Source organism: Somniosus microcephalus, chromosome 1, assembly GCF_052327205.1.
Source record: "Somniosus microcephalus isolate GS21.2 chromosome 1, FLI_Smic_1.0, whole genome shotgun sequence".
In the NCBI taxonomy this organism is placed as follows: Eukaryota; Metazoa; Chordata; class Chondrichthyes; order Squaliformes; family Somniosidae; genus Somniosus; species Somniosus microcephalus.
Window position 1 is genome coordinate 117,053,900 of NC_140987.1, and position 14,218 is coordinate 117,068,117.

General features: G+C 47.6%; 1 protein-coding gene across 1 annotated transcript in view; it reads right to left on the reverse strand.

Annotated features, from left to right (window-relative positions):
* The window catches only part of ercc6l2 (excision repair cross-complementation group 6-like 2), a 138,791-nt gene that overhangs the window by 33,444 nt on the left and 91,129 nt on the right, over nt 1-14,218 (reverse strand). Inside the window, 3 exon segments of the mRNA XM_085984965.1 lie at nt 5,160-5,240; nt 8,427-8,579; nt 12,710-12,809. Coding sequence (XP_085841091.1) covers nt 5,160-5,240; nt 8,427-8,579; nt 12,710-12,809 — 334 coding nt within the window.

Here is a 14,218-nt window from a genome sequence, read left to right on the forward strand (position 1 = left end):
CGTGCGCAAGATTCCCTGGCAGCTGCGCCAATCCACCTTCCCTCAGCTCTTCGCACCTCCAAACAGACTTACCGACTTGACTGCTTGGAGACTAGGCCTATCCACTGAAGACATGGCTCATTACACCCCTGAGGAGGCCAAGTACTGAGGACGAGAGGATTAAATCACAGTATCACAGAATCAACAGTGCAGATAGAGGCCATTTCGGCCCATCGAGCCTGCACCGACACATATCCCACCCTATCCCTAATGAGAGGCACAGCTCCACCAGATGTGTCATAGAACAAGCAATTGGCATGCTGAAGATGCACTTCAGGTGCCTTGACAGATCTGGAGGAGCCCTTCAGTACGCACCGGCCAGCGTCTCCAGCATCATCGTCATTTGCTGCGCACTGCACAACACAGCGCAGCAGCGAGGACTGGAGCTGCAGAAGGAGCATGGCGCACAGCCTCTTTGGAGGAGGAGTAGGACGAGCAGGTGGAAGATGAGGAGGAGGAGGAGGAAGCTGAGATACAGATGCCACCAGCAGCAGCGCACATTGCTGCCCAGGATGGCCTCATCATGGCAAGATTTACTTAATTTGCTCCAATGCAGCCACATGGCTGCCACATGCTGCACTAGGTTCCTTCCCCAACAACACCTTAAAGCATCCCTACAATTACCAATTCATTGCTCTCAGCCAAAGACCCAATGCTCCAGGTTAAATAATGTGTCACCATTCACTCCAAGTGACAAAGCCACTTCCACGTTTTGAGGCAAAAATGGACAAGACCCGAAAGTGGTGCAAAGAAAAAATTTATGTATGCAATCAAAATAACTGAAACTTAGCACTAACATTTTTCATACACCCATGTGCATACACTTGTGCATCTACTTTTGTGTCATTTTTCTTGTGCGAGTGCTTCTATGAGGTGCAACCCCTGTGGCTTCAGCAGAGGTAGAGGCAGCCTGCTCACTTCCTTGCTGCGGCTGCATAGACACTTTTGGCAGACGTCTTCTGGGTTTTGGAGCCTGTGATGGCCCTGCCAAAGTCTGCTCCTTCTGCAACTGTGCAGGGGCAGACTCGGCCATCGCGATCCGAGGAAGCATGTGGGGCTCTGACTGAGGGGGAGGCAACGGGGGAGAAGTGGGAGCGCTTTGAGAAGAGCCCCCACTTCCATGTCCCCTCTCACCATTATCCCTCTCATGGGTCACTCGCACTTCCCTGCTAGCAAGGAGCTGGTGAGCGCCTTGCTGCACCAGCAGTGGGACGATGAAGGCCCAAGTCTACATTTACATCCCTCCTTGAGAGGAGGTCTGTGAGCACCTGCCATCTGTTGTCCACAGCTAGCATGTGCTCATGTGACTGGCGCATTTTCTGCTCCATGCAGGTGGCCAACTTTTCCATGTAACAGCACATCGTCGCCATCACCTGCGATATGGTGGTGCATATGTTGGAGATGGACTCCTCCATTCTCTGCACATTTGCAAACATCGCAGCTGCAAAAGATGCCAGAGTCTCATACAATTGTTGCTGCCCCTCCAAGGTCACCGTCTTTCTCAATGGCCCCCCGAGGCTCAGCGTCTGCATACAGCTCAGCAGAGCTTGGAGTGTCCTGCGCCCTCCAGCAAGGGGTCTCCACTGCTGTCCCTGTCAACACCACCTGCTCTTGCTCACTTGTGAATTGTGAGACACCAGGTGACAACTCTATGGCGCAACGGATCCACCGACGTGTGCATATCTGCGCTGGTGCTGGATGCGCTTGGGTCTGCTGACGGTGCACCCTCAAAGGCTGGAGGCTCCTCTGAGGAGTTGTCTTCCACCTCCGGCTGGACAGTGGAGGTGGGGGGGGGGGGGCAGTTGATGGAACTGTGGGAGAGGAGAGAGATGAATTAGAAGTGTTATAATAAGAATGGGTAACGTTACCATTATGCGCATAACATTTCACTGGCTGCTGACATCAGTCACCATATGGGTGACTGTTGTATGCTATGTGGCTTTAGGAGATGTGATTCTGTCACCAGGTTGCTGGGATGTTCCCCTCTCTCCGTTTCCCATCTCCAGCGTCTCCCGAGCTCCAGAAATTTCCAGAGCCACCTCCTCTGCTGCTGTGAGATGTGCAATTACTGGAGGGCCGCATCCGGTTCTCTCCCTCTCTCTGTTGTTGTGGGCTCTCTTCTCCTGTAAGGAGGGAAAAAGAAGTCTGAGTGAGAGTGATGGAATGAGTGTAAGGAATGGATGGGTTACATCTGTAGAGGGTGACTATAAGGTGCAAGTACCAAATGGCCTCCTTCTGTGGTGTTACCTGCTATGATTGCATTAGGGTGAGGGTGAGTGTAAGAGGTGGTTAGTCACATGGGGATGTGAGTACGTACATAGAGAGAGAGAGGGATGGGTTGACGTGCAAGGTATGTTGGTGTGTGAGGAATGATGTGCAGGAATAGGCTTGGGAAGGCAGAGTGATGGGGATGTGACAGGTACTTCAGGATGAGGGCGAGTGTGGCATTGCACTCACCTTTCCTGACCTCATGAGATCATTGAAGTGCTTCCTGCACTGTATCCAGGTCCTCCTCACCACATCCCTGCTGCTGACCTCCTCAGCAATATCCAGCCAGGCTCTTTGTTACTTGTGGAGGTCTCCTTCGCCTATCGGCAGGGAAGAGGACCTCCCTGCGTGCTCCCACAGACTCCCTGCTCCGACAGACTCCCTGCGTGCTCCGACAGACTCCCTGCGAGTATGCAACGAAGAATCAGAGAACCGGGATGCAGTCCTCTGCCTTTGGCTATCCATGTTTTAAAAGTTTTAGCTGTACTGTGGCCTTTCTTTCGCACCTTCCACCCTTCCCTGGAAACCTTCAAGTGAGCTCAGTGCAAGGTTGCTTTAAATATGGGCGCTGGAAACAAGTCATTGATGATGTCATCAGACCTGCACCATTTAATAGAGCTGGGAAACGCGCATGACTCTTTCAATTGAGGCCATTAAGCGAAAGTCGCTCTGAGCAGTGCGTTGCTTACAACATCGCATTCCCGACCCGACGCAAAGGTGAAAATTCCGGCCTTTGTCTCAGCACTGGCTTGAATTCCACTCTTTCAACACACTGCGGGTAAGATGGTGTGAGATCAAATGATTGCCAATTTTTTTCATATTTCTACCACCACCCCCATTTCATCTACCAGCTTGCCCGAGAATTGTTAAACACATCTGAGTGCAGCTGGATGTGAACATTGTCGCTATCAACAGAAGCGATACGAACAGGAACGGTAAGTAGAGGAACAGTAAATAAAGGAGCGATATGGACAGGAGCACCGTTGGCAGGAGCGCCGTTGGCAGGAGCGATGTTGACAGGAGCGCCGTTGACAGGAGCGCCGTTGACAGGAGCGCCGTTGACAGGAGCGCCGTTGACAGGAGCGCCGTTGACTGGAGCGCCGTTGACTGGAGCGCCGTTGACTGGAGCGCCGTTGACTGGAGCGCCGTTGACTGGAGCGCCGTTGACTGGAGCGCCGTTGACTGGAGCGCCGTTGACTGGAGCGCCGTTGACTGGAGCGCCGTTGACAGGAGCGCCGTTGACAGGAGCGCCATTGACAGGAGCGCCATTGACTGGAGCGATATTGACTGGAGCGCCATTGACTGGAGCGCCATTGACAGGAGCGATATTGACAGGAGCGATATTGACAGGAGCGATATTGACAGGAGCGATATTGACAGTAGCAATATTGACGGGAGCGCCATTGACAGGAGCGCCATTGACAGGAGCGCCATTGACAGGAGCGCCATTGACAGGAGCGCCATTGACAGGAGCGCCATTGACTGGAGCGCCATTGACTGGAGCGCCATTGACTGGAGCGCCATTGACTGGAGCGCCATTGACAGGAGCGCCATTGACAGGAGCGCCATTGACAGGAGCGCCATTGACAGGAGCGCCATTGACAGGAGCGCCATTGACTGGAGCGATATTGACTGGAGCGCCATTGACTGGAGCGCCATTGACTGGAGCGCCATTGACAGGAGCGATATTGACTGGAGCGCCATTGACAGGAGCGATATTGACAGGAGCGATATTGACAGTAGCGATATTGACAGTAGCAATATTGACGGGAGCGCCATTGACAGGAGCGATATTGACAGGAGCGCCACTGACAGGAGCGATATTGACAGGAGCGCTATGCTCTCATCTCTAAAGTTGTCAGACTGCTGATTTTTAAACAGATTCACTGAAGATCATTTGTCTAAATTTCATATTTGTGGTACAGGCAATATTCACAATGAAGGAGCACGAGATATAGATTGTAGGGTCAGTAAGAGCTTTATTTCATCAGACATGGATTAATTATGAGGTTATTCAAACGCAGGGAAACTATAACATCCCACAATTCTGTAGGTGTATCAGCTTGCTTCCATGGATATTTTGGAAACGTGGTATAGTTACTGATCATAATAGCTGATGTTTGAACTGCTCAGAAACTTGACTGCTTGTTCAAAGCAGGAAGTTAACTGACTGTTGACTTTAACCATCAGTATGGACAAATCTTATTCTGGAAAGAACCGGGGACTGGGTTAATAATTTAAAAAAGAATTGCCAGATTCTCAAGTCAGTAGTATTTAAGGGAGATTCGGACGGAGGGAAGTGAAAGTGGCCTGAGCAGGTCCTGAATGTGGGCCTAAATAATTGGAGGAGCTTTTCTTATTCCTGCTTTATGTTCTCAAAATGCTGCTTCTTTGCAGCTGGGGTATATTTAAAGCTATTTTTTAAACCAGTAACAGAATGAATGGTTCAAAATTTCCTATAATATTTTAGTTATTTACACAAATAAAGGTTGGAGCAATCTACTCATCCACGACCTGCACTAATAACAACTGTTAACCGATCAGCTAGAAACAGCCGCGTTGAGATATTTGGATGTGCCTGGATTGTACAAATATATCAGAGTACACTGCACACACCAGTAATCATCATGGGAAAATAATATTTTAAAGGGTTATGTAATCAAAAGCTATCTCGGTTTCCAGATGAGCCTCCCACCCAGAATTTGAACAGTGCTAATCTATGGGAAAGTGAGCTATTAAGCCGGGGACGGCATTGGGAAGTAGCAGCGTAACAGAGCAGTAAGGAGTCACTGGGGGTCATTAATGCTCCCTGTGTAGTATTTCATGCCTACATGAGATGACGGAAAACTCACTGTTTCCAGCCTTGTCACTGGAGGTTCTTCTCTCAACTGTGTAGCAGCTGTCATCACTCCTGCTTCTACTTGGCCCTCCCTCTGCAACAAAACAGGCAAGAAATCATATGTTTTAGTTACATTAAAAACAGAAGTGCTCTTAATTATTATCAAGTGCTTTTTGACAATTTTTGTAATGCTATGATAAAAGGGAATCTAAACTAGAAGCCACAGAAATGCAAATCTATTCCACTTGATTTTTTTTTTTTACAATCACCTCTCTAAACATTTTACTTTCGAGCATGTAATGAACTGAGAGAACCCAGTAGGTAGGTTCAGGAAGTGACTCTTTGACATTTACACCACATGCTGCTGCATTTTTTCCTTGGAGAACAGAATGTCCTTTGTTGCTATTAAAAATTCTGCAGTATTTAAAGAAAAGAGCTTGCATTTATATAACACTTTTCACAACCTCAGGATGTCCTAAAGTGCTTCACAGCCAATTAAGTACTTTTAATGTGCAGTGTAGAAAATGTAGCAGCTAATTTGCACACAGCAAGGTCCCACAAACAGCAATGAGATAAATGACCAGATAATCTGTTTTGCAGGTGATGGTTGAGGGATAAATGTTGGCCAGCACACAGGGAGAACTCCCCTGCTCTTCTTCAAAAAGTGCCACGGGATCTTTGATATCTATCTGACTGAGCAAATGGGGTCTTGGTTTAATGTCTCATAGAATCATAGAAAGTTACAGCACGGAAGGAGGCCATTTCGGCCCATCGTGTCCGTGCCGGCCAACAGAGAGCTATCCAGCCTAATCCCACTTCCCAGCTCTTGGTCCATAGCCCTGCAGGTTAGAGCATCCCAAGTGCACATCCAAGTACTTTTTAAATGTGGTTAGGGTTCCTGCCTCTACCACCCTTTCAGGCAGTGAGTTCCAGACCCCACAACCCTGTGGGTGAAGAAATTTCCCCTCAAATCCCCTCTAAACCATCCACCAATTACTTTAAATCTGTGCCCCCTAGTTTTTGACCCCTCTGCTAAGGGAAATAGGTCCTTTCTATCCACTTTATGCCCCTCATCATTTTACATAACTCAATAAGGTCTCCCCCCTCAGCCGCCTCTGTTCCAAGGAAAACAGACCCAGCCTATCCAGTCTTTCCCCATAGCTAAGATTCTCTACTCCCGGCAACATCCTTGTAAATCTCCTCTGTACCCTCTCTAGTGCAATCACATCTTTCCTGTAATGTGGTGACCAGAACTGCACACAGTACTCTAGCTGAGACCTAACTAGTGTTTTATACAGTTGAAGCATAACCCCCCTGCTCTTGTATTCTATGCCACGGCTAATAAAGGCAAGCATTCCGTATGCCTTCTTAACCACTTTATCTACCTGGCCTGCTACCTTCAGGTATCTGTGGACATGCACTCCAAGGTCCCTTTGTTCCTCTACACTACTCAGTGTCCTACCATTTAATGTGTATTCCCTTTCCTTTTTAGCCCTCCCCAAATGCATTACCTCACACCTGAAATTCAGCACCTTCGACAAAGCAGATTATGTGCTCAAGACTCTGGAGTGGGGCTTGAACCCACAACCTTCTGACTCAAAGGTGAGAGTGTTACCACTGAACCATGGCCGACACCTAAAGTCAGGTCAGCACTCGCAGAAATTTAAAAAAAATATATTTTCTAAGACAGAACGACACAAAAGAAAAAAATCCAAGAAACACAAAAGCATAAGGAAAGTCAAGGATAAAAAAAATGCAGGCCATTTAGACTTGTGGTGCATAAAAGTTGATGTAGTCCTCACAAATATAACCGAGACAAAGAGGCATCATCTGCTTCTTGCTGTTTCTACTGAATTCTACCGATTTTAACACTAGTGGGCTGAGGCAAGGTGCGCACCACTCAGCTTTGTGAGGCCTGAGTGATTATTAACTCCGGAACTTCATTTACACGCCCGGAACTTCATTTACACACCCCCAGTCAGCTGGCCGATAGACAGGAGCATTGCTTTGCAGTTACCCCTCTGTTGACCTGGATCCCGTGAAGGCAGCTTGCCACAGTTATTACCAGGTAAGTGCCAACGCCTGCAAATATGGTTGGTGACGCCTTGGTGCGGCCAATCAGGGTACACTGGTTAGTCAGGAGTGTACGCTTCTTAGTGGTGCCGTTGGGTGAGCTGTCCTAGCTTCCTTTGAGAAGGGGAGCCTCTGCAAGCATTAATCATCTGTCAGAGTGCGGCATGTTCTCCTCTGTGCAGAGGCACATGTGTGGGTACCAGCAATTGGCACAGAGCACCTCTTATACAGCCTGACCTGCCTGACATCCCTTCATTAGTCCTCTTAATCTTCCAAACACATCAAGTAGGAGAATTTCCACTGGGAAACCCACTGGTATCAGCAATGGCTCTGGGGGTAAAAAATAATTTACAGCAATCGGCACAAAGACTAAAGGGAATCTAAATTGCAGCAGGAAAATAAAAGAAACTGGTTAAGGAATAGCTGAGATACACCTCGCTTAACATTATGCACTGCTTTCCATTTAATTACCGTCACCCAGCAACCCTGGACACCCACATTACATGGGTGTTATTTAAGTCCTGCATTCCTAAATGGTGGGAAATGGACTACACACCCATAAATTGACTTTTAAATAAATTGACCATCTGGTTCGGACAGGCAGTTCCACCGCTGTTGATCCAGTCTCCCCAGGAATAATCTTGGGGCTCAAAGTGGGCAGAGTTCCAGCAAGGGGAGGGGGGTGGGGGGAACTCTGAGCTATTGTCCACTGTCAGCTGTATAACGTACACTGCCACAGTGTGTGGCTGGCAGCGGAGAATCCAGGTAGGAGATTTCAGAGAGGCACAAATTGCCAGGATTTGGATCACAAACTGAAACATTTCTAAGCTAAATGTCACACAAAATATAATTTTTAAAATTAAAAACAGCTATCTATTATGGTTAAAAGCCTGAAATGCCACGTAAGGTGTATTTTCATTTAATCATTTTGTAACGACATTATGAATAACGTGGAACCTAGAACTCTGAGGAAAACCAATACCAGCTGTGTGAGTTTGGAATACGTGAATAGCAGGTTCACCATAATTTACACTGCAGTATAAAATGAACATGGGGGTGTGGGCGGGGAAGGAGACCGGGAGTAAGAGAAAGTGTGAGACACAGAGAGATAAAATGATTGGAAAAAGAAAACATGAAATGAGACATATTTCAGTCCAAAAACTAAACAGCTTCTAACCACATTCTGCAGGCTTGCTGCTTTCCTCACCTGAATGATATCTCGAGTCAAGCAGGATCCACCTGTCCGAAGGCCAAAAAGATTCTGGACTCCAAACAGCTCCCCAGAGTGCTCCTTCGATCCTTGCACTGCGTTGAAGTAGCGCTTTGCGTTTTCACTTCCAACAACGGCACAGTGCAGTTGCTAATACAATTGAGAAAATAGCTATTTCACAAACATCAGATCCAACAATGCGCCAGCATTTCGTGGCTTTCACAAAGTGCACACACAGCTTTAAACTGATGCAAGCAGCAATTCCTAGTGGTACTGAGTTTGTCGAGCTTACACAAATAGATTTTGCCATTGTGGTTAAATGCTAGTCTGCTTGGATCCATTTAGTAGTTACAGTGTTTTTCGTAAAAATCTCAACATGCCTTGAATCTGCACATTATTCATATGCTAATATTGCTTCTGTACAAACATGTCTGACAATTTAACAGAAGATACATTTTTACATTTTCAATACTTGATGAGCTTGGTGAAATTTGATGGTTCAGACACAGGAGCTATTCACAATGTCAGGATTCTTGTACACACAAATGCAGATTTTGTTTTCTTTCTATTCCTTCCATCAAAATACTTTCTAATGTTGGGGTGCAGGTCTACAGGTACCAGCAGTCTTCCAGCACCTTGCCCATGTAGCTTTTCTTTATAGGTGAGCCTAGGTAATGACTTGTCAGCAGGCTGTTTGACAGTCTGGGTCATCACCCTGTCCTCACTCACCATTCACACATGCCCATCCACTCCTCGCAGGAATCACTAGAGAGCAAACAGGAACCTTGGCTGCTTTTACCCTTTCCGCTCAGTCAGGGTAGCTATCCCAAGTCACTCAACCTGTGGCTAGACAGAAAAGCGGACGGCCTCTGCCTCTAGGAGCAGTGCATCTCTAAGTGGGTACTGGAGTCATCAAAGTGCCATCTTGTTTGCTATAGAGCACTGTTACCGAATACAGGGTTGCCATCAGTGGCAGTGCTGTAAGTGCAGCGTTATGTTGTCCTTTCACAAATTAACAGAAGCAATAACATTAACTGCACAATATAATACTTAGCAAGTTAAATTCTTGTTATAAGCTTTCTTTTGTCAATCACTATTGGATAAAGTAAAACTATTTATAATACCATAGCTGCTGACAGGACAAAAAACATAACATCCAGTGGGAAGATGTTTTTTTTTTAAAAATTCGTTCATGGGATGTGGGCATCGCTGGCAAGGCCGGCATTTATTGCCCATCCCTAATTGCCCTTGAGAAGGTGGTGGTGAGCCACCTTCTTGAACCACAGAGGGCAGTTAAGAGTCAACCACATTGCTGTTGGTTTGGAGTCACATATAGGCCAGACTAGGTAAGGATGGCAGATTTCCTTCCCTAAAGGACATTAGTGAACCAGATGGGTTTTTACAACAATCCGGTGGTTTCATAGTCACCATTGCTGATACTAGTTTTTAATTCCATATTAATTTAGTTAATTGAATTTAAATTCCCCAGCTGCCTGTGGTGGGATTTGAACTCACGTCTCCTGATCATTAATCTAGGCCATGGTATTGCTAATAAAATACTAAAAGACTTTTACATATCACAATAAATCCAACAGAGAGGATTCACCTTTACAGGATTATCAGGGCTCATTTTGGTACATTTTTATATCCTTCGAGCATCTGAGGGACAAGTATACCCACCTGATCTACAATTTAAAAAGACCAGCTTAGAAAAGCCTCAAAAAGAACGAATTATTATTACAAAATAACAACAGAAAATGCTGGAAAAACTCAGCAGGTCAGGCAACATCCGTGGAGAGAAATTTGAGTTGACGTTTCGGGTTGGACCCTTCTTCAAAACTGGAAAGAAAAGAAACTAGATCGAAGGCAGGGCTGCGATCGGACAAAAGAATAAAAGAAACAAAAGAAGTAAAAGAGATTAGAAGCTAGACGAGATGGTAATAGGCTGAGATTAGGTGTAAAGTGTACTGGCAGGGCAAAAGATAGCTGCCAGGTGTGAGAGAGAAACAAAAGGAAAGGGGGGGGAAAGGAGTGGAACAATTACAAGAGAAAATGAAATGGGGGCCGAGCTTATGATCTGAAATTGTTGAACTCGATATTAAGTCCGGAAGGCTGCAGACTGCCTAATCGGAAGATGAGGTGCTGTTCCTCGAGTTTACGTTGAGCTTCCGTGGAACAATACAAGAGGCCAAGGACGGTGAGGTCCGAGTGGGAATGGAGCGGTGAATTAAAATGACAGGCGACCGGAAGCTCGGGGTCACCCTTACGGACTGAACGGAGGTGTTCCGCAAAGCGGTCACCCAATCTGCGTTTGGTCTCCCCAATGTAGAGGAGACCGCATCGTGAGCAGCGAATACAGTATACTAGATTGTGAGAAGTACAAGTAAATCGCTGTTTCACCTGGAAGGGGTGTTTAGGGCCCTGGACAGTGGGAAGGGGGGAGGTATAGGGGCAGGTGTTACATCTCCTCCGCTTGCACGGGAAGGTGCCAGGCGAAGAGGAAGGGCTGTTTGGGGTGATAGAGGAGTGGACTAGGGTGTCTCGGAGGGAGCGGTCCCTGCGGAATGCTGAAAGGGGAGGGGAGGGGAAGATACGTTTGGTGGTGGGATCACTTTGGAGGTAGCGGAAATGCCGGAGGATGATCCGTTGAATGTGGAGGCTGGTGGGGTGAAAGGTGAGGACAAGGGGAACCCTGTCGTGGTTCCGGGAGGGAGGGGCAGGGGTGAGGGCAGAAGTGCGGGAGATAGAACTGACACGGTCGAGGGCAGTGTCAACCACAGTAGAGGGGAATCCTCGGTTGCGGAAAAAGGAAGACATGTCTGAAGCACTGGTGTGGAAGGTGGCGTCGTTGGAGCAGATACGGCGGAGGTGGAGAAACTGGGAGAATGGAATAGAGTCCTTACAGGAAGCGGGGTGGGAGGAAGTGTAGTCCAGGTAGCTGTGGGAGTCAGTGGGCTTGTAGTAAATATTGGTCGATAGCCTATCACCAGAGATGGAGACGGAGAAGTCGAGGAAGGGAAGAGTCCGAGATGGACCATGTGAAGGTGAGGGAAGGGTGGAAATTGGAGGCAAAGTGAATGAAATTGTCAAGTTCGGGGCGAGAGCAGGAAACGGCACCGATACAGTCATCAATGTATCGGAAAAAGAGGTGAGGGAGGGGACCTGAGTAGGACTGGAACAAAGATTGTTCCACATAGCCCACGAAAAGGCAGGCATAGCTAGGACCCATGCGGGTATCCATGGCAACACCTTTGATTTGGAGGAAATGAGTGGAGTTAAAGGAGAAGTTGTTCAATGTGAGAACAAGTTCAGCCAGGCGGAGGAGGGTCGTGGTGGATGGGGACCGGTCGGGCCTCTGTTCAAGGAAGAAGCGGAGCGCCCTCAGGCCATCCGGGTGGGGGATGGAGGTGTAGAGGGATTGTACGTCCATGGTGAAAAGGAAGCGGTTGGGGCCAGGAAACTGAAAACTGTTAAAGTGGCGGAGGGCGTCCGAAGAGTCGCGGATGTAGGTGGGAAGAGACTGGACAAGGGGAGAAAAGATAAGAGTCAAGATAGGAAGAGATAAGTTCCGTGGGGCAAGAACAGGCTGAAACGATGGGTCTACCAGGGCAGTCCTATTTGTGGATCTTGGGATGGAGGTAGAAGCGGGCTGTGCGGGGTTGGGGAACTATGAGGTTGGTGGCAGCAGGGGGAAGATCTCCAGAGGAGATGAGGTCAGTGACAGTCTTGGAAACGGTGGTTTGATGTTCGGTAGTGGGGTCATGGTCCAGGTGGAGGTAGGAGGAGGTGTCGGAGAGTTGGCGTTCAGCTTCCGCTAGGTAGAGGTCAGTACGCCAAACAACAACAGCACCACCCTTGTCAGCGGGTTTAATGACAATGTCAGGATTGGATCTAAGAGAATGGAGTGCTGCAAGTTCAGTGGGAGGTAGGTTGGAGTGAGTGAGGGGAGCAGAGAAATGGAGACGGCCGATGTCACGGCGGCAGTTAGCGATGAAAAGATCTAGAGAGGGTAAGAGGCCAGGGGGAGGGGGTCCAGGTGGAACGGGAATTCTGCAAGCGGGAGAAAGGGTCAGTTGTGCGGGGGGAAGACTCCTGGCCAGTGAAGTGGGCACGGAGACGAAGGCGGCGGAAAAAGAGCTCAACATCGTGCCGAGCTCGAAATTCATTGAGGTGGGGGCGTAAGGGGATGAAGCTCAGGCCTTTGCTGAGGTCTCTGACCCTGAACGATCAGTCCTCAGCAAAGAAAAGTTGAAAAATACTGAGCACTATTAATTACTCACCTGCTTATAAAGCTGGCGCAGGTACATGATTTCCTCAACCGTACCCAATGAAATCAGTCGGAACACTTTAACATCTCTGCACTGTCCAATGCGATAAGCTCTGCAGTGAGGTGGGGAAAAAAGTATTTGTTGAAGTAAGAGACGTATGTTCTCGTCACTGGTAACCAGTCAGGAATAGCCAGATATAGTTAACACGGCAGTAAATGAGTTTCACATTTCTTTTATATCAGCCAACTACCAACACAAATGTTCTTTACAGTATCCAACTGAATAATGTTAGAGGCAAATTGAATCTGGGGCCTTGTGAAAATGACCTGATTAAAAAAAACACATACTGGAAATCTGAAGTAAATACAGAAAATACAGTAAATGCACAGCAGATTATTCAGCATCCAAGAGAGAAAGTTCATGTCTTGAGAGATTCCTTCCAACTAAACTGGCTCCCATCTTGCGGGTGATGACTGACCTGCTGGTATTTCCAGCATTTTAGGGTTTTATTTGTGAAAATATAATGGGAGGTTACCATGGTTTATGGGGGTTTCAGCAATAAGTACAGATCTAAATGATAAAGCTGACCATGGAACAGGAAGACTTAAGTGCTGCTGTGACTAAAGGGGGTGTGGAGAGAGTGCAAACCCCCTCCCCCGACATCATCAATTTGAAGCTTGGGCTCTTTTAACTTCTGGGCCTTATTTACATCTCACTGGCCAACTACCCACCTGAATTGGGCAGAAAAAGGAAGCTATCTGATTGCCAGCAGGCGAAATCGGGCAGCTTGGAGGCTGCCTGCTGCTACTTGGGAAAATAGCGGAGGGGGTTTCAGCAGGGTCCCGTGGGTTGGAAGGGGGCTAGGGCAGCAGAGGCGCTTCCTCCTGCAGACCAGGTTTCACTGAGCTGGGCAGCTGCGATGAGCGCCCCGTAGAGTTGCCGGTTACTAGGTCTCCGATTCGCATGTATTAATGAGGCTCCAGCTTGAGGCAGGCGCCTCGGCCTCCTAAATAAAGGAATCAATTAAGGTAGCAGCGGTCAGGAATAAAGCAGCAAGCTTTCCAAGGGTGATTTTAACTGCACGGCAGCCCAGTTCTGGTCGGGCACGGTGGATTAAAATCACTCCCTATGATTTTCAATCTGCTGTCCCTGCACCCTAGGGGGTCTATAAGGGGGTCCGAGGGAGTCTCTGAGATCATCAGATTTCTGAATTTTTTGGCATTTGTTGAATTACTAACATGTTATTTATGCATGCTAATAAAACTCATTTTCACTGTTTTTCTTTGAAGAGCAGATGTTGTATTTTGAATGTGAAGATGGGGGTCCATGGGAACGTGTCAATATTTGCAGGGAAAAGTTGAAAAACTATTAGACTAAGGCAATCTCATTTATAGACTTTTTAAAAATTCGTTTATGGGGTCTGGGTGTTGCTGGCAATGCCAGCATTTATTGCCCATCCCTAGTTGCCCTTGAGAAGGTGGTGGGGAGCCGCCTTCTTGAACCGCTGCAGGCCGTGTGGTG